Source organism: Populus trichocarpa, chromosome 9 (assembly GCF_000002775.5).
Source record: "Populus trichocarpa isolate Nisqually-1 chromosome 9, P.trichocarpa_v4.1, whole genome shotgun sequence".
In the NCBI taxonomy this organism is placed as follows: domain Eukaryota; kingdom Viridiplantae; phylum Streptophyta; class Magnoliopsida; order Malpighiales; family Salicaceae; genus Populus; species Populus trichocarpa.
Genome location: NC_037293.2, coordinates 6,956,929 through 6,977,063, shown reverse-complemented (window position 1 = coordinate 6,977,063; position 20,135 = coordinate 6,956,929). Strand labels below are relative to the sequence as shown.

The 20,135-nt window shown below is 36.2% G+C and overlaps 3 protein-coding genes across 4 annotated transcripts; 2 read left to right on the top strand and 1 right to left on the bottom strand.

The window, feature by feature from the left end:
- The first annotated feature begins 225 nt into the window (after nucleotides 1–225).
- On the top strand, nucleotides 226–2,836 carry LOC7475019 (protein LATERAL ROOT PRIMORDIUM 1). Its single transcript, XM_006379055.3, has 2 exons — nucleotides 226–1,994; nucleotides 2,129–2,836. The coding sequence occupies exons 1-2, from the start codon at nucleotides 1,271–1,273 to the stop codon at nucleotides 2,467–2,469; spliced, it is 1,065 nt and encodes a 354-aa protein (XP_006379117.1). The 5' UTR covers nucleotides 226–1,270; the 3' UTR covers nucleotides 2,470–2,836.
- Nucleotides 2,837–10,472: 7,636 nt separating this feature from the next.
- On the bottom strand, nucleotides 10,473–13,894 carry LOC7475020 (ankyrin repeat-containing protein P16F5.05c). Its single transcript, XM_002313962.4, has 7 exons — nucleotides 13,730–13,894; nucleotides 13,537–13,624; nucleotides 12,340–12,404; nucleotides 11,308–11,376; nucleotides 11,180–11,229; nucleotides 10,934–11,089; nucleotides 10,473–10,798 (listed from the first exon to the last, which is right to left on the bottom strand). Exons 1-6 carry the CDS (start codon nucleotides 13,805–13,807, stop codon nucleotides 10,978–10,980), a joined length of 462 nt encoding a protein of 153 aa, XP_002313998.1. The 5' UTR covers nucleotides 13,808–13,894; the 3' UTR covers nucleotides 10,473–10,798; nucleotides 10,934–10,977.
- Nucleotides 13,895–14,848: 954 nt separating this feature from the next.
- LOC18102059 (uncharacterized) lies at nucleotides 14,849–18,755 on the top strand. Of its 2 annotated transcripts, XM_024609106.2 has the most exons (4): nucleotides 14,854–15,224; nucleotides 15,601–15,731; nucleotides 17,735–17,839; nucleotides 18,015–18,755. In XM_024609106.2, the coding sequence occupies exons 1-4, from the start codon at nucleotides 15,165–15,167 to the stop codon at nucleotides 18,448–18,450; spliced, it is 732 nt and encodes a 243-aa protein (XP_024464874.1). In that variant the 5' UTR covers nucleotides 14,854–15,164; the 3' UTR covers nucleotides 18,451–18,755. The 2 variants fall into 2 exon arrangements, with proteins under 2 accessions (XP_024464875.1, XP_024464874.1); XM_024609107.2 differs by lacking the exon at nucleotides 17,735–17,839 and having other exon boundaries at nucleotides 14,849–15,224.
- The last annotated feature ends 1,380 nt before the right edge of the window (nucleotides 18,756–20,135 follow it).

Genomic DNA, 20,135 nt, shown 5'->3' with positions numbered 1-20,135 from the left:
GGACTAGAATCCTGCTCTCCACCTCCTTCAATCTCACTCACGACATTCGATGGTGGAAGCATATCCACGCGCAGTGGGAGAGAGTGGAGAATGGATGGCCTAGTAATACTTCTACCAGACTACCACTACATGGGTAGAGAAGAAGTTGCCCAAAGTGAATGAAAGGTGTCATGTGACTTTAGAGCCTCATAAAATTACAGAAACTAGAGAACAAAAGTCTTTATACCCTTTTCTCTCTCTCTCCCTCCCTCCCTCCCTCACACACACACTCTCCTCTCCAATAATAATCTCATTTAACTCTATAGTATCGAGAGAGCAGAAAGAGAGGTGGAGAGGAACCCACCACATTTTTCGCTTTCTAGGAAACCATTTTGAAAGAAAGATAAAGCTGAGTGAAGAAGAAGAAGAAGAAGCGAAGGAGAAGATGATCGTGAAGAGAGAGATAGATACATAGAAAGGTCGGCAAGACAACAAATACTACTAAATACAACACAACAAAGAGGGAGTCTTTGTTCCTTCTCACCAGTCTCTTCTACTTCTCTCTCTCTCTCACAGTCTCACTGCCCCCATCTTCCAGAGAAATCTCAGTCATCTCTCCCTCTCAATCCCAACTTCTTATTTTTTTTTTTGCTCTCACAATCTCACAAAAGCCAAAGTGACAGTTGTGTTTAGCGTAGTATTTCTATTCTATATTACCAACAGAAACCCCAGAGCCTAGCAGCAGCAGCAGCAGGCCAGCAGCAACCAGTCCTGCCTAGTGAAAGAAAAGAAAAAAAGAAACAAAGCCCACCCCAACAAACAAGATCTCTTTCTTTCCACTCTTGTTCTCTCTCTACAAATCTCTCTTTCTCTGATACAATTTCAGAGTTCTCGACCCCACTTCACTCACATAACACCTACATACACACATCCTTAGATTTAGTTTCTTCTTCTAAAAATCTATCCTCCCTTCTCTCTCTTCTACAATTATCATAAAAACACTCGTATTGTATATTTACTTATAAATATAAAGATTCTGTCTTTCTTATATTTTACAATCTGATAAAATTTTACAAAATTATCAGTTGTGGCTACTACAAGGAGTAGGCAGCTACTATCAGACACTGGTGCCTTTGCTGACTGGGCCACCTCTAACTCCTCTGGTATCCGTACCGCTGGTCCAGACGACCTCTCACTCGGCTTCAATGCCGGTCCCACCGGCGGCGGCCAAACATCCGGTCCAACATGGCCTAACTCAGCTCGGCCCATCAACTACGGCATCTCTCCAGACATGGGCATGGTGGGCCTCCGCGATGTCTTCGTGGTGGCTCCCGCTGCCTCCTTCAACCACCACCACCAGCATCATGAGCAAATCAATCTTTCAACAGCAGATCCAATCAATGCTTCCAATGCCACAGCCCTTGGTGTTGGTGTAGGTGTTGGTGTCATTCCACTCCTTGCTGCGGGGCCTTGTCTTGCGCCCCAAAACATGGATGATCAAGATTTGTTGAATAATGGTCGAAACAAGATTAGCGGAATTCATCAGTTCTGGCAAAACCAAGGCTCTCAATATATCAAGAAAGCTTCTAATACCACTCCTTCGATTCTTGATCATCACAACAATTCTTCAACAGCGAATTTTCTACTACAAAGTGGAAATAGTGCTGGGAATGGAAGTGGAAGTCTTGGAGGGAATTCATCATCGTCCGCTACAACCACGTGTCAAGATTGTGGAAACCAAGCGAAGAAAGATTGTAGCCATAGAAGGTGTAGGACGTGTTGCAAAAGCCGTGGTTTTGATTGTGTTACTCATGTGAAGAGCACGTGGGTACCGGCTGCGAGGAGGAGAGAGCGTCAGCTTATGGCAACTGCAGGTGGCGGTGGCGGTGCTGGTTCTACTGGGTCTACTTCTGGTGTCAAGAAACCTAGACTTATAAGCTCACAAACTACAACTTCTCATACTTCCACTTCTAATACTACTCCAAGGAGCTACGACACGAGCTCTAGTCACCAAGGTTTTGAGTTTATCAGTTTATCATTCTCTATTTTACTTGCCTTGCTTTATATGAGCATGAGAAAATTTTAGGGTTGTTAATATAGAAGTGAAACTTTGAGTAGGGTTTTTGTTGAATTATGTTTTCTGATGCAGGTTTTAAAGAGAGACTACCGGGGCAAGTAACTGCACCAGCAACCTTCAGGTGTGTTAGAGTGACGGCAGTGGAAGATGGTGAAGATGAGTTTGCGTATCAGGCTGTGGTGAAGATTGGCGGTCATGTTTTCAAAGGGTTTCTATATGACCAAGGAGTTGAAACAAGAGATGGGTTCCCTAATATATCTGAACTGCATTTGGGTGGTGGTAGCAGTAGCGGTGGTAATGGCGTAGGGAGAAACGGGGCCTCTTCTTCCCCGATTCTCGATCCTTCAGATGTTTATGGTGCTTCCACTGGAGGGTTACTCGGAGGTTCGGGCTATGGCAATCCAATAAATTGAGGGCACTTTCAAGGTTTATCAAGGAGTGACATTCTTGTCTAACTTTTCTTATGTCCACTAATTAATTATTATCGATAGGGTTTTGGTAAGTTGCTCCTTAATTTGTATCTTATTAACATATGCTCTCTCTTTGAAAATCCCAGCGTCTGGGTTTTAGTATTCTTGCTTCTTAATTCTATTTGCCTTGTGTAATAGCATTTCGAGGGTCATCATATGCCAAAGAAGCTGCATTTTCTCACTATTGGAGCAATTCCTGTATCAAAATTTAGAAAAGATAGTAAAGTCTAAAAATCCTGTTCTACCAGATATATTAGTTCTTAAACTTTGTGATGAAAAAATAAAATAAAAATCTGTTTGCTTTCTTGAAGTTGTAGCCTTCTTTTTTATCTTTCTGTCCCTCTCTTTTGGTTTGTTACAAGTTTTTGTTTGGCAAAGGTGAGATCTACAGTGTAAAGTATAAATGCATCATCAAGAAGCGTTCTGGTATGAACTTCAATTTTTTTGTGTAGCAATTTGTCTTACCTGGATTCACTGTGCCAGTCATGCTTTACAATAGAAAGGATCTTAATTTGTTCTAAAACTGCCCCATATATATATATGACCAAGCCCCCCTTTGTTTTCTGCCATGCTTGTTTTCTCACAATCTTGTACTTTTACGGTGCTAACATTTTGTTGCACCAGTTCCTTCCCATTGGGTTGGTTTGGTTCCATCAACTACAAGTAAATGTGGTATTCATCATTATTGTGCTGCTTTAGACTTTAGCATGAGAAGTAGTTGCTATGTCACCATCATTTATTGCCAAACAAGAAAGAGCATTACATGGATGTCCTTTTCCGCCCACTTCTCTTCATGTAACATTTTCGTAATACGGACAACCATTGAATCGCATGCACACATGAATACATGGTGTATTTGCTACTTCTGTTATCCTTGTATTTGAAATGCATCCTACTCGATTAGAATATTAAAACTTTTTCCAACTTTCATATTTTCTGAGTTTTAACCTTTTGAAGTTTGCGTTTGTTTCAGGAAACATTCATGCACTTCTTTTGTGCTTAAACCGTGGTTTAGTGAATTGAACTTGCTAAAAACTTAATCGGTGCTCTTGATTGAATTACTGTCTCCTCGTGTTGTTCACTGGCCCAGTTTTAAGGAAATATACAAGCATAGAAGAATATTTAAACAGTATTTCATATAACTGTGGGTTTTCTCGTGCTGTCAATCTGCTAGTCGTGTCATTTCTGCCCACCGGGATAATTACTGTCGGGATGTCTGTTTGGGTTGTAATGATAGTTTATTTTTTGAGATGCTTCAGATATATATGACTTATCCTTTTGGCTATAATCTTGCGTGCACATGTTTGACTGATATGGATTAAATAAAGCGTTTGGTATCTATTTAATTCTTTGCTTGGCCTTTTTCCTTTACGCCCAGACATGTTGTCCCCCATTGGATCTCGTAGCATAGTTTATAAATGGATGTATTTTGTCGTGTAGATCGTTTTGATCATTTCTTTCTATATTTAATGTTGTGTTTTTTATAAACTGCATGCCGCTTTTGTAAACCAGCAACATGTATGGAACAAGGGCAGTCCCATGAAGATTTTTTCATGTTACACTTCATATACATTGCTGATGGAAATACTATGCCTTTGTGCATGACTGGCACTGAAACATGTCCTTGTGCTCACTTTTTGTTTGAAAGATTAGTGCCTGTTCTGAGGTATGTGAATGCACGTTCTGATAGTTTTTCAATAATCAAACATTGATATGGCCACCTGTGTGCATTTTTTTTTCCTAGCATATCGTGAAGTTTCATTATGTCGGAGGTATGATCAATTCTGTTCTTCCATCGATTGGCTGTGTAGCTTTTTCTGAAATACATTTTATTTATCTATGCTGTCAGTATATATGAATATTTTCATTCTGAAATGCTATTGAATAACGTTTGGATTCTATACTTGTGAGTGGTACGTTTTTTAATTGACATAACTTGCTGAATAGAATGACAATTGTTTTATTGTTTTGCGAAAAGCAGACTGGTCAATTTCACTCGAGTCAAGTGTTCGTATCACTAATTTTACCGGAAGAATCACTGTATTTTATGTCTGGCTAGCATTACGGAAGGTCCTCGTTTACTTGTTACCCGTGTTTCGATCATGTCCTTCAATCTGTCCCTGTACCTTATCCGTATTTAGAAGGAAGAAAATCAACTGAAACAACAAAAGTTAAGTACTTGATTCGGTGGACTGATAAAATTATGATTACTGTTTGTGATTTGAGCTGTTGTGCAGATGCTTTGCATCAATGAAACATAGGTGAATGATAGATTAGGGTTTTAGACTGCGCATGTTGTGTGCATAGGGCGTGTCTTGTGACAATTATTCTTTGCAATCTTCATGTCTGCATCCAGATCAAGGGTGGTGAATAAAAGCCTTTCTCACTTCTGTCCTCTTGCTTGATGTTAAACGTTTCTGGTTTTTCTGTACATGTATAACCGTATAATCAGGTAGCAAAACCATGGGAAAACTGCAGGGTGAGAGTGTAGAAGTGCTGTTTATGGTTTTGATGCTGTAACCAGATGTGTACTGTGGTGGGGTTAGGTTAGTAGATTTTTTCTTTGGTTGGTGGCAGATTTTTGAACTTCATTGAACCAGAGAAATAGGCTACAATCCTATCAGTGTTGGTGTTTTACCTGGGAAAATTTGCTTGGAATGCTTATGTGGTGTGTTTAATTATTGTTAAGCTCATGCACTTATTTCTTTTCATAGCACATGGGATGTTAGGAGCACGCATTTCATTTTGGAATGTACTGATCACTGACAATTTGAAATATGTGTGATCTGATATGATTTAATGTGATTTGATCATTTGAAAAATCTTGTCATTTTTTTTTTTTGAGGAAATATGTGATCCATGACTTCTCTATTCAAACTGTTAATCTACCTGTGGATCGGGATTTCATCATGATTGTGCCCTTGTGACGCCATTACTTGAGCAATTTTTACTTGCACGAGCTCTTGTCGTGCTGTCGTTCGTTTATTGTCTGTATCCTAGTTCCTTTCTTCCCTTTCCCCAATCATTTATACTGGCTTCATTAACATTTTCTGTAGCCCTCGCTTTGTTTAAACATCTTATCTGATTTTCTTGATTCCCAGATGCCAAATTGTTGCAATTGAGCTATTAATTTGTTACGGTTGAGTCTTACGGGGTGCATCGTTTTCTTCTTCAGCTGCCGACTTTTAGTGCTTGTCACAAGTATTTTGTAAAACAATATTATCCAAACTTCTGATCCTTCCCTTCCTTAGTACGGATGGGATAGTATTTTTTTTCACAATAAAATAAAATAAAATAAATATCACGCTTGTCCATTTCAGCATAGATTATTGCAATGAGAGTTGCTTGTCACTGTTAATTTGTTCCCAGTTGAGAGCTGATCTGTGAGGAATGTGATTCTCTCGCAGCATTGCTTATGAGAAATACAGGTGTTTATTGATATCTAATTGAAGTATTAATCTACCATTAATTGGTTGAAGCAAGGAAATGTTTGACCTCTGCATAGGTTAACAGAAGGTTTTATACTAGGGTTCTAAGTATATCCTGCAAGTTTTGTAGAGTTCATTTCTCAATGAGATCGGTAAATGATGAACATGTCAACGCATATTTCATGGCACCCAGCAGGGCACAGATTATTTTTCCCCCCCAGCATGTGAAGGATCATGATTTTTCTGAGAGTTGCAGTGGCATCACTGCTGCTAGTTCACTATTTCCTGTGGATGATGACACCAGAATTTCAATGTCCCTTGTATCAAGGGGTGAATACTGATTGCTTTAAAATTCTATTGGCAGAACTTGAATTTTAATATTTTCTAGTGCATTTGAGGTACACATTTCACCCCTCGAATAAACCTATAAAATTATTGCATCCCCCACCATTAATATGTAAAGAATGAAAAACAAGGATTTCCAAGTTTAGTGGGGCTTTCTTTTTTGTTGAATGGTCGGTCCGTGTTTTGTATATTTGAGACCAAAAACAACAAAAATAAATAAATTAGATGGAAGCTGAAAGTTTATCGTTTGACTAGCACTTGTTTGGTAGTGTAATGTGTTTGTCTAAAAATATATTTTATAGTATTTTTTATAATTTTGAATTGCTTGTATTAAAAAAATAAAAAAATATTTTAATATATTTCAAAGTAATTTTTTTAAAAACACTAGTACTACAATAATACTTAGTCACAATAGGATATTTTTTTTTTTGCATGCATTGTATTATTTGATCAACACATTGGAATTGATAAAATTCGAGGATTATACATGAAATATCCTTTTTTGGCTCTCTCTTTGGCCCTATATCTCTTATCGTTTGGAAATCTTTCTCTACTAGCATGTTTTTTTTTGAAAAACTCTATTTATTCTGATGTAGATGACAGACAGACCTATATTTTTTTAGTTTTAATAGGATTTCTTATGAGCTTTTTTTTATATACTATTATCTAAAAATAATCAAGTTATTAATGATTGGATAAAACCAAGAAATAGGAAATAGTAGTAAATAAAGGAATCAACTTATTTGAAATTTCTTCTCCTAATGCAGAGAAATAAAGGGAATTGAGTTACAAGTTGTAAAGTATAGGGTTTTCTTTTTTCTATGAATATTATTTTTCAAGTTGCCATTCAACTACTAAACAATAAAAGTTGTTGATGTTTCAAAATACAATATATTAAAAAATGAGGTTATTTGATGTTTTAATAGTGGTTAATGACATATTTACATCAATATTTTATTCTCAAGAATTTAGAAAATATATGATTGGTAGTAGAAATTCTAGCACACGAAAACAATAATTTTTTATGGGGTTTATGAATCTTCTAATTGTAAAGTTAGTTACTTTAAATAAAAGATTGTAATAAATAAAAAAAATAACTTCAAATTCTAAGGATAAAAGAATGGTGAATCTTGCAGCTCGTTAGACCCACATTTAGTCGAGTTAAGCACGTGGTTAAACCCAAGTATGTTGGGTCTTACAGTTCGCCGAACGTACACTTACTCGGGCTCAGCACATGGCCGAACCCAAGTAAATTGGGTGTGGCAGGTCGCAAGAACCATGGTTACTTGGGCTCAACATGTGACCAACTCTAAATATGTTGGGTTTATCACGTCGCTAGACCCACACTTATATGGGTTTAGCGCGTGGTTAAATTCATGTATGTTGGATCTGGCAATTTACTAGACTTACGTTTATCTAAGCTCAGCGTGTGACCAAACCTAAATATATTATGTTTGACAGCTCACTAAACTCAGCATGTTAATGAGTTATCTCATTGTTATTAGACTTTTTTAGATAAAGATTTAGATTTTCTCACAAAACATAAAAATATTGATTCTTCACATGTCATAGGTGATTTCTGTGTGGTTATCCAAGAAAAACCTAGCAATGTCATTTTTTGTTCAGCTATTTTCGTTACTTTTTTCCAGAGAAAAAAAAAACCTGTATCTTTGTTTGGAATTTTCTACTTACATGCCCCTAGAGCAAAAGGTTGCTGGAATTTATTTTTTGTATTTCCAATGGCCTTTGATGGATTGTCAAGTGGAATTGTGGCAGTGGCAGCTTTCAGTTCCAGGCACTATAAATGTGATCCAAAGACGCTCATTTCCAAAGTGGCAGTCTCCTGAAGTGGCATTCGCTCACTAATAGTTTTAATTGTTTATGGTCCCAGATTTCCAAGGTGAAAATTCCTAAAAATGGTTCTTGATTGGTTTATGACACCATGTCAATTAGGATTATATCATATATCTATCCAGCTTACTGACAGTTCTCTCATTTCTGGCAGCACCACATGACAGCATTTCCATCAACAAAGTCATTGATATATCCATATTTCAAGTATACTGGTCATCACTTCAATAAAAAAGGAAGCTTTCTGATTATATTCTTTGTGAATTGTGCTTAGGAATCCAGTGCGCCATTCAAATACCAAAATATGAGAGATTGCAGGTATGCTGTCTCTTTCAAACACCATCCCGTTAGATTCTCTCCACGCTATTTCCCAGGGCAGCTGCCCTTCAAGTAGAACCCCTAATTAAAAGCCAATTCATTTTTATAGAATAAATGGAAGTCAAGTTAATGTTTCCTTGCGTATATAGAGGCCCTCTTGTATACCTACTTGTAGGATACCCTCACTGCCATGGTACGGTGTTCACGTTGTCAATTACCATATTGTCATTTGCTATTATTTGGGACCTGGTTTTTTTGATAGCGGGTAGCTATTTACTTTCATTTTATGGTTGGAAAAAATGGAATGATATGTGCAGAAAACCAGCAAAGCTCCAGCCCAGGAATGGCCTGCATTAATTGGAACAAACCCTGTGACTGTTAACTTGTATGAGAGCAGCTTCCACTTCTGGGTTTTGCACAGAACTTGCTCACAACTTTGTAGTGTTGGTCTTGCAAACTAATGAAACGAGTCGAAACAATCAGAACAAGCATTAGCCAGCCGAACTTTTTTGAGAAAGAAAGTGGCAGTAATGATTGGAATCGCAGAAAACTACTGGTGAACACAACAAGAAGAACATTTGTAATCTTATTAAAATTCCATTTATCAATATATTAAGGGTTAGCATAGAATATTAATATTGTAAAAGTTCCTTTATGATGGTGGTATAATTGATACTTTTGGTGCTCATATGCACTGGTATATAAAAATGTTCTATAAATCACTCAGCAGTATTATTATAATCACCTGACTTCTGTGCTCAATTGCACTTACATGTATATACTATATTTTATGTAAATGTGCCGTGGAATCTCTTATTATGTCCCTATTTCCTAATCCCTAGCTAGTACTAAAATAAATGAAAAATCAGGGATGTGGGCCAGAAATTGCCATGGTTTTTTTCTTGAAACAGGAACTGAGCTTTCGTGCCATACAATAGTGATCAGGGAATGCATGAACTATTTGTTTATTCTGGACAAAAATGATGAGGAACACTTTCAGCAACTCTAAAGGCGAAGAGTGTTCAACTACATGAATACATGTAAGCTTGGAGACACTTTTTTTTCCCCCTTGAAAAAAAAGATAATTGGAAAAGGATCTTTGGGCCAGCAATGTTTGGCAGATAGCCATCTTTAGTCATGATTTCTGTTTATAAGAAGTTCTTGCACCAGTGCTGATTAACTCACCAGTTAAATTAATCGATGCTTATACTCTAAAACATTAGGAAAATTTATTATTTATCGAATGTCTTAAAGCATTGTGATCGTGGGTTCCGTCAGGTCCCACCACAAATCAATGGTGGGACGAATTCGAGAATCCCATTTGGGTTTCCAAATTCTGTTAAAGCAGGAATGCCTTGTTCTAAACTCCAACAACTTATCCCTAAATTTTCAGTCCTGAAAAGAATCCCTACTATAATCAATCAAACCCTAAGAATAATTGATGCCTGCAAATTAATCTATGCTTCACTTATTGTTGAGAGATTTTAAAAAGGTGTAATTAATTCATCCATAGCTCAGGCCTGGGAGCACATCTTCCCTGTGAAAAACCATGACATGCATGTTTTGGGACCTGCTATTTTCTATCTTTGTTAACCTTGTAAAATCACGAGGCCCCGTATTAACAAGCTAAATAGCGGTCCTACGAACAAATATAAAAGTATTTAGGCCTCATGCAGCCCCCCCCCCCCCCCACATGAACCACACCCTAATAGCAGACCTCGAGATCCTTGGGTTTTTTTTTTTTTTTAACTGATGCTGCTCTTACAGTTTTTCCCCAAGATCCTCTTCCAAGCACGTAAAAGCTACATGTCAATGTTCGAACTGGAGAAACAATCATTCGTATTTTCTTTTACCAACAATATTCAAGTATATTTAGTGCATTTTTCCAATCAAGGCTCTAGTACATGGCGTCCCATAGGTTGAAACGCTCAAATTCGAATTCTTAGTAACCAAACAAATTGAAAACTTTCAGCACTTGATGGTTTGGCTAATCATACTCAAAACTGAAATGAAACTATGGTTCATCGAAAATTATTCGCGAATGTTAACCAATCAACTGCTATCATAAGTGCGAGGAAATGGAATCTATACTCTACTACAAAATTTCTGATTAATTTTTGGACCGTATTATAGATTCTCCATCTCTCTTTCAAAGAGTATGCATTGCGACTTTTCTGTACATTAAAAAGCAATAAATTATGTAAAGAAGTCTCGATGAATCTCAAGAGGTCAAGAAGTGAATCATATTCATTCATTCCTCCAGTAGCATCATCAGTAAGTGCCTGGCAGAATCTAAGATGCTTCCAGCCACCTTTTACATCTTTGTCATCCTAAAGAAAACCACACAAAATCAGGATCAAATCAAATAAATTGTCACTTGATTTTGCAGGAATCAAAGGTAATCTGTGCACCAGCTACGGCATACGAACCAAATTTAAAGATTGCAATCCATGAGAAACATGTACCTGTAAAATATTAATCGGATTACATTTATCACAGAAATCCTAGACTAGGAAACTGTAACACCTGAAAGTTCCTGTTGTGCCACAGCTGCATTAATTGCATCAATAACATCCAATTTTCCCCTAGTAACAGCTTCATCCATTGGAGTCCGTTCATGGCTGAAAACCATCCAGTTATAGATTAGAGAATGTTTGCATACATGAGAGAAACATAGAACAAACTCCAGGCTGCAGGTTTGAATTACACACCTATTAAGAATGCCTAAACTCGCTCCTGCCAGAATCAATTTCTTAACAACCTACAGATCCCAGTATTTGTTAAAGAACCTAATATGATGCATAACAAAACCGACATGGGAAGCGACCACGATAATTACCTCTATATGACCATTGAGACAGGCCCAATGAAGAGGCGTATTCTTCTCCTCATTAGAAGCATTGAGGTCCTGCTCAATGGATACTTCAAACATTTAATAGGTCTTAACATCGCATTTAAATAGCGGGTTCAATCCAGGGACAAAGAAAACAATACAAACATCCTCCAATCCTTTACAATCTTATGAAAATGGAAGCAAAATACTATAAGCAACAAAGAAAGATGAATACTAAAGGTATCTGCTGGTCAAAGCTAGAATAGAGCAATATGACTAAGTAAATTTAAGATTAAGAAAACTTTGCAGCCAGTTTACACGCTGAAGCCATAAAAAGAGAACTTGGAATAAACATAAAAATATTCAGCTACAAATGCTTCCAAGAATTGCAATTTTGCCTTGCCCTTATGATGTTGGAGGTTTTAATCAATCAAATAAGGATCTAATGTATTTAGACCGTGTGAAAAGCCTAACATATACATCTTTGAATCAAATAGATTGGTCTAAGCCCAAGAAGAGACCTGATCACCCCTAACATGTCATACGAAAACAAGCATAACTTCTTATTCGACCGTTGAGTTGGACTCAAATTTTTTCAGAAAATTCTACAAGCCCAGTTTTATAACAAGTCGACTGATTGTAATCAAAATATGTCGGGAAGGCTTTCAAATGAAGCTCAGAAGATGAAGTTTCTGTTGGTTTTATTATTTTTATGTTAAATTTTGGATTTTTTTTTAATTCTATTTGTTTAAAGATTCTGATTTTACTTTCTTGTAAGTGTCGGCTTCAAATATATTTAAAGGGTTGTAATCCTTTTGAAAAGGCAAAGAATTATGGAGAGAATTTATACAGTAATAAAACTATGGTTAAGGCTCTTGTTGTTGAGACCCCTTTCTAAAATTCTATCTTCCTTGTTCTTTGACTTCTATTCTCCTTAATTCCGGCTGTGTCACCTTTCCATAGCAGCCACCAACACTCCTCCACCCAAAACCCCAAGTCCCCCAAAACTTGAAAAGGAAAACAAGCATGGACTCTTACCACTCCTTGATTGATAAGATACTCCACAATGTCAAGATGCCCATTAGCTGCAGCCATATGGAGGGCTGCAGTTACAAATCAGTAAAGCAAAGTCAAACATCCATTAAACCAAGCAAAATTCATAAAAAAAGAAGCAAATTCAAGCTATAATAAATAATAGGATAATCAACAATCAATAATAAACAATTTCCAAAATTTCAATTCATCAAAAAACTCTATGCCCTGCTTGGAGTGCTGCCGTTACAAATCAGTAAAGCCAAGTCAAACATCCATTAAACCATGCAAGATTCATAAAAAAAAGAAGCAAATTCAAGCTACAATAAAAAAGAGGATAATCAACAATCAATAATAAACAATTTTCAAAATCTCAATTCATCAAAAAACTTTATGCCCCTCCGGATTGTAATTTTAGATTAAAAAAACCCACTGCATGTTTGAAGGAACAATTAACAGAAGTGAAATTCTTCACACTATATCTCTGGAAATCTATAACAAGAGGGAAATGGGATCAAAAAACACCTAGAAAAATGTTCAAAAAACATAAATGAAGCAATCTTGTCCCAAAGGAAGCTGTGTTATTCAATCTATTCTAGAGAGCAACTTCACTGCAGATTCATTGGCAAAGGTTAGGCCTTGGCACGAAATCAAGACATGGCTGCTTAGAGATGGAACGATATTTCTAACATGCCTTTAGCTTCACTCTCAAAATTTCTGTTTCTTTGCAACTTTAACACAATGGTTTAAACTCAGCACTATTCTTGCATTTTCTTTAATATAATCTCTCTCGTTATCTTATGATAAAAAAAAATAATGAATTGTTTGAAATACATTTTTCACAATCTAAAAAAAAGGGAAACAATGTTGTAACACATCACCTATGTCCGAAAAAGCTACAAATATTGATCTCCTATTGCAAGTTATTTTCCAACATTTCTACAACTAGTAACCCATTAATTGGATGCCGAATGGCATCAAGAAACAAAATGTTTTTAGAGGTAAACAAGGATTGACTAAATCAGAGTTTCGGAAGGCTAATGAGAGTACATGCCTACATGGGATGAAAGAATTGAGTAACTAAGCTTCTAAACAAGCAAGTTACTAGATCATTAATTGTTATCTAAGACCTCATTAACAAGAACAAAATAACAGAAGCAGGATGGAAAGTCAGAATAGAAGACAGATAAAATTGATAATAACCTGTTCTGCCCTGTGAATCTTTGGAGTCAAGAGAAACCCCAGAAGATGCTAAACTTGTGATATCCTCAAAATCATCATATCTAGCAGCCTTTGAGAAGAAAAACAAAAGAAAGAAAGGAAGAAAAAGAGAGCAATGTGAAGAAAAAAAACTGAGTTTCGCAAAGAATGAAAAATTGGGTATTGTGAGAGATACCTCAAGTAAAGCATCAACAATCTCCGGCGTTGTTTCGACTTGGGTTTGCCGCTCTGCTTGGTTTGTCGCCGTCCCCATTATCAGTTTCTAGAGTTTTGGGAGGGAGGGAGCACAGGGTTTTAGGTTTCACTCTTCTTCTTTGAGGGTTGAGCACCGGAAAAATTGGTGATTTAATTCAAAGAAAGGCCAGGTTGGCATCTGGGCTACGAGTTCTATTTTCCATAGGGCACTGAATAAAGCCCATGAAGAAAAGCCAGGCAGGCAGGCCCAGTGCTTGATTGCCTCCACGTGTGTGTGTGTATAATATACTTACTGTGTTTTTTTTTTCCAATTCATTTATGACGATTAAGGAAAAAAACCATGCTTTTTTATTTTATTTTATTAGGATTCACTATTTCAATTTAATTATTGATCAGCAAGCAGAATTCGAATATCAAATTAAGTTATATATATTTTTGTATAAATTTTTAGTTTAATTAAGATAGATAGTATCATTTGACTTGTTTGAGAGTGTGATTGCGGTTGTTTTTTAAAGTGCTTTTCATTTAGAAATGTATTAAAATAATATTTTTTTTATTTTTTTAAAATTATTTTTAAAATAAACACATCAAAATAATCTAAAAATACAAAAAAAATATTAATTTAAAATTAAAAAATTAAAAAATTTTAAATTTTTTCAAAAACACTATTATCTAGCAACTCAGTAGACATTTTTCTTATTATTTAATGAAAAGTTAAATTCATTTATATAATGTAATAAAAAAACAATTTATTCAAAATAAAACTTCAAAAATTCATGTAAATCTCAATTTTGGTAGTTGTCATAGGCATAGAAAGGATATCAGAGTTTTACGCTCGTTTAGATTGCGATGGAAAAGAAGAAGAAGAAGAAAAGAATTTGATGCGTCCGTCTTTAATTTATAATTTTATAAAATACTTTCTTCTCATTTACTTGATAATTTTATAAATACTTTGACCAAGAACAAATTTGAAGACGAAGAAGACACGTGTGCTTGGAATATGCCTCGCATGACACCGAGTGGTCCGGTGGCACAAGTCACAACCCTAGAAATTTGGAAACAAAAAAAGAAAAAGAAAAAAGGAAAATACCCACCGCCATATAATATTTTCATCCACATCAAACACTCTCGTCTCTTCCTTGACCCTTTCGATGCGAAAGAGGGTCCTCCCTCTCCAACTCTTCCTCTCCCTCTCTCTCAATATACATATATAGGAATCTGGATAGAATCATTCTTTAGACTGCTAGCATCTTTTCCTTTTCCTTTTCTCTCTCTTTCCCTATAAATCTCTTTCTGTATATATTCTTTAGATTATATAATTTTTTTAGAGATTTAGATTAGTATAACAAAAAAAACAAAAACACAATTTAATTTCTTGTTGTTGTAAACTTAATTTAATTAAATTGATCAAAACCATGACTTCAGTCATCAACATCGACGGTCACGAACCGCTTACTCCTGCCCTTCAACATCAGGTACTTTCTTTCCTGACCTCTTAGATCTACTTTTTTTAGGTCTTGGATCTTCGCAGAGAATTATAAAGAAATTGAAGGAAATGATGAATACAATGATATTGTTTTTGTTTGGTAGTTGAATTCCTAGTAAATTGAAAACAGAAGGTTGGCAATTCTTGGTGACTGATTAATAAATTAATGAAAGTGCTTATTTACAGCTTGGAAAACTGATATTTTTTATTATAATCTGAAACCCTTTCGGTATATTTGTCTGACTGGGGCTTGTTAGCTTGTTCTTGGTGCATGATGATTTATTGGAAGTTGTTGCTTTTTGAGGGAAATGAATGGGATTTTTAAGTTATTTTTTAATTATTTTTGTGGGATTTTTTGGTTTCAGGGTGAAATGGAGAGTAAAGTGGAGAGTAGCGAAAAGGCATGTGGGAATCATGGTGGGATTTGTGCTATATGCTTGGATAAGATTGTGCTTCAGGAAACTGCTCTTGTTAAAGGTTGCGAGCATGCGTACTGGTTAGTATAGTTAATCTCTACTTTTTACTGTTTCTGCTTCTGAAACATGACTGCATTGGTTAATTTTGAACCACTTGATTGATATGATTGGGTGACTTCTCTAACATTTTGGCTTCTTGATTGGAGTCTTCTGTTGTTTTTTTTCCTTTAATTCGTCTTATTTGATCACGGAGGATGATATCCCATACCTGTTTTGTTAGGATTAAGAATGTGGAAGCTGGAAATGTGCTCTGCCAGAATTCAAGTGGTTTAGATTGAAAAATAACTGTCTTTGATGCTGGTATACAGTGGAATGATCTTGTGTTGAGGACAAAATGTAAAAGTGATCTAGAAACAGATAGTAATGTGTATGTAGAAGTATTATTTTGTGGCATTTCTTCCCTGCTCCTATGTATTCATGTTTTTCCTAAGTTTATTTGTAAATAATTATCAAGAGAATGTCTTAGGAATCATATCAGCAGGTGTAGCTGAAAGTTCATTTGGTTTCCACTGTGATGAGGCCATTGTGCAATTTGTTGCTGCTGGCTGCATTTTTTTTTAAAAAATAAATTAATCGATTTCTTGCTATGTTTTGTTTGTTCTCTCAAGCATCTTTGGGTTGTGAGTGGGTAGAGCTATGTATTGTCATTTATGAAAACAAAGTTCCATGGTGAAGAAGAAATTGCTTGAGTCTGGTGATCTCTGTGTGAATATGGGTTCTATGCTATCTTCTGTAACTTTTGTGCCTCCGTTAGTGTTCTGCATCATTTTTTATCATGCATGACGTTACGGATTCTAATGGCTGCATGAAATTAATTGTGTGCTATGGCATTCATTTTTTATGCATATATTATTTCTTTTCATTTAACATGTTAGCTAATTTGCTACTTTTATTTTTTATTGTTTTTCAAAGAATTTGTGATGACTTGCATCTGTGCTATGAGGTTCACACTGTGCCTCACTGTTGTGGAGTAAATTAAACTCCCTTGCTTTCATTATCGCCTTTTGAGACCTGAGTTATAGTAGTCAGGTTGCTGGAATTAATAGAGGAGGTATGTTTATCCTAATCTGTCTCTGCCAGCTAGTATTAGATAGTTTCCAGTCTTTTAGGTTTGTTCTCTGAATAAACCTTCCTTTTGAACATTGTTTTCATTCACATGCTAAGATGTGTACTCTTATACATTGCAATAATCCATTCATGTGCCCGCTACAAGCCTTAACAGTCCCAATTTCATAGCTTCTCCTTATACTGAGTTCTATATGTAAATCATGTACTAAATTTTGTCAAATCCAATCTTGAAGATCATAATTCTTACAGACATATATGGATGGTATATTAGTTGTCAGATTTGAGTTTAATGCTGTCTTACATTTTATGCTCTGGCTCATTTCTGCAATTAGGTTCTAAATTTGCATTGAACCATCTAGTTTCTGTGTCTTTACATCATCTTTTCAAATTATTTGTGCACATTCATCATTTATGCCTTGTAGTTATTACACTTTCAACTATTCTTTCTGCAGTATAAAGAAATATCTTTTGAACAGAGTTTCTCCTCCTAAATCCTTTATTTGTATAAATCTGCCTGTGTCCTTTTCATGCAATGTAGTTGTATTTCATTTGTTTTGAAGTGGGTTTGCTAAATATGATGCTGCATGAGTTCTTGTTTTGGTGTTGAAGAATTGCAGTGATTTTTATTGATGCAAGAAACTGATTGATCCACCTAATTATGCTGTGGACATTTTTCTCATCATCGTAGCTGTGTTGAGGTGTATGCTTATATGGTGTTCTCCAACTTGCTAATAATTGGTTTGAAGAACTTGAATTTTCTAGCTTTACATAACTGCAGAAGAATCAAGGCTGATTATAGCATATTCCATGTACTTATTGAACCTCATGCAAGCACCGATTATATGTTGATGATTTCTTTTGACATTGATAGTGTGAAGACTATTTTAACAAATTTCAATACTAAATGACTTGTATACTAGTATTCATTGTTCTTTCTGTCCTTTGTTCTGTGCAGTGTGACGTGCATCCTTCGATGGGCCACATACAGTAAGAATTCAACCTGTCCTCAGTGCAAACAGCCATTCGAGTTTCTCAATGTTCACCGTTCTCTCGATGGCAGGTTGAAATCTTTTACACAGTCATGTATTATGTTCTGAATGTGGTCAGTTAGTGGTTCATTTGATCAAAATACTTGAACTTGGCTTGTATAAGCTTAGTGAAAGTATTGCCATTTGTTTCTCTTTTGCTGAAATGAGCCATACTTTAGGTTTAATAGATTTTTGTTTCTTTAACAGCATCCAGGATTACATGTTCGAGGAAAGTGTGTGCCTCCTCCTTCGAGCTGCATGGTTCATGCCTTTGACCGTGGAGGATCATGAGGATTTTTATGAAGACCCAGATGATTATTATCCATATGAATATGAATATGAATATGAAGATGAGGATGATGATCTAGATGGAGTGTACTTGAGCAGTTCATCCAATCTTCGCATTGGAAATCGCAGGTGGGGAGATAATGGCTATGTTAGGGCAGGGCGTCAAGAAGCAAGGCCAGTGCATCGATCAAATTTCGATGACTCGGGGGCCGGCTCTTCACGTGAACCTAAGAAGAAAGAGGCTGCAAAAGATAGAACAGGGAGACGGGCAAAGAGGACGCTCAAGCGTGAAGCGGCCGACAAGGCTGCTGCGGCAAAACATCAGCAGCATTTGACTAGGTTGGGCCGGAAGTGATTCCATGTTCATTTCTGTTTGTTCTTCATAAGCCAGGAACAGCGAACCTGTCACCTGTACAGTATTTCCATGCTTTAACTCTGGAATAATAATGACATGGTAGTTGATTAGCATCTAGGAGATGGGGGGGTATGTGGTGGACGATGACATGACAGATCCATTGCCCTTTCAAAATTTAACGCTACTCAATTCAACTCACAATGAAGTTCATAACTTCATATTGCAGTTGCTAACATCACGTATTTCTTTACGTTGTCATTGATTAGGATTTGCAATACTCGAGAGAAATTCTTTTGCATTGTTTACATGGCTGTTTGGAAACTCCAGGTCGAGCTAATATTTCAAATGTTCGTTCCAGTGATTGGCATTTGGATAAATTCTTGACAACGGTTTTCATTTATTTCTATGGTTGGTAACCAAGTTTGAAATTACGTTTCACGGAATTATTTGCAGTGAAACGATAATCCATCTCAGAAGATGATTAGTGCGACGAGAACCAAGAACTCCAATGATCTCAAGCGAGTGTGGAGAGGAAAGAATGCAAAAGACTGGCGAGGATGCTTTAGTTGAGCTTTCTGCATCTTCAGCGGAGACGGAGAGCCGAGCAATTCTGTCGAGCTTTGAGCTGCACTACAGCTCCTTGTCTCCGGTATGATGCCCATTATAAGCCCAAAATAATCAAGTTTTGAAATCATCGTAGAAGGGCCGTGGGTTTGTAAAGTTTCAAAGTTTCTTTCTAATCGGTTTTATGTTTTCTTAAAAAGAATTATTTTTTTAATTTTAAATTATTTTTTAATTTTTTTAAATATTAATATAAAAAATATTATCTTAATATATTTCAAAGAAAAACATTTAAAAAAACAATGTTTACCAAAAAAAAAACAAAGAAACACTTGTAAAGTTTTAGTACCTTCCGGCTAATTTTTGGTCATCAATCCACTTTGATGTATTTCATGAAAATTATGTACCACTTGATTCCCATGTATATGACTTCGTGCGCCTGCAATCTACTTGTACTGCAAAAATTATCGGTCATCAATCCATCAACTCTTTAACCACCAAACTTCTACTACCCTCGGAGAACGATAGAACATAGAGGGGTCCCAGGATCAAAAAGATTCTAGCCATGCATCGTGTTCTTACTTTTTTATCACTGGATAATGCAATGCACAAGCCATTGGATGAAAGCACCATGCCTACAACTTGGTCTCCTTCAAATTCCTTTGACGCATAACCTTTAGGAACAAGAGAAAAATCAAAATTTCCATTTTCCAGTTAGGCTTGAAAAGGATTTTTTGCCCCTCATCTTTTCGGAGAAATGAAAAACAATACCACTGCACGGTCAAACTAACTTACTCCCAATTTTCTCATTTTTTTTGTATGTTAAAATTGCTGGTGGTAGTCGAAACATCCTCTCCAATAATTATGAAGAAATTATGCAATACTTCTGGACAACTCGTATAAATCATACTGATAGAATAAAGCCATTTTAAACCTTGTGGCACATACCATAATTCAATAGAAACATACGAAGTACTGAGAGTCACGAAAATGGCGTCTACTACTATGTTCATAACTTCCATACTAATCTTTGTTCTTTCTCGTGAACAGCAGTGCTGCACATTACACCCCTTGTAGTGAATCTTTCCGTCACTTAACCCAGGACAAGAACTTCTCAAACTGCA

Bases quoted from the DNA above. Each gene is read 5' to 3' on its own strand.
- LOC7475019 (XM_006379055.3), top strand. From the start codon at position 1,271: ATGGGCATGGTGGGCCTCCGCGATGTCTTCGTGGTGGCTCCCGCTGCC. The intron at 1,995-2,128 runs GTTTTGAGTTTA...TTTCTGATGCAG, and splicing joins CACGAGCTCTAGTCACCAAG to GTTTTAAAGAGAGACTACCG.
- LOC7475020 (XM_002313962.4), bottom strand. From the start codon at position 13,807: ATGGGGACGGCGACAAACCAAGCAGAGCGGCAAACCCAAGTCGAAACA. The intron at 12,405-13,536 runs GTTATTATCAAT...TTGTAACTGCAG, and splicing joins AGATTCACAGGGCAGAACAG to CCCTCCATATGGCTGCAGCT. The intron at 11,230-11,307 runs GTAATTATCGTG...TGGGATCTGTAG, and splicing joins GTCTCAATGGTCATATAGAG to GTTGTTAAGAAATTGATTCT.
- LOC18102059 (XM_024609106.2), top strand. From the start codon at position 15,165: ATGACTTCAGTCATCAACATCGACGGTCACGAACCGCTTACTCCTGCC. The intron at 15,225-15,600 runs GTACTTTCTTTC...TTTTGGTTTCAG, and splicing joins CTCCTGCCCTTCAACATCAG to GGTGAAATGGAGAGTAAAGT. The intron at 15,732-17,734 runs GTTAGTATAGTT...TGTTCTGTGCAG, and splicing joins GGTTGCGAGCATGCGTACTG to TGTGACGTGCATCCTTCGAT.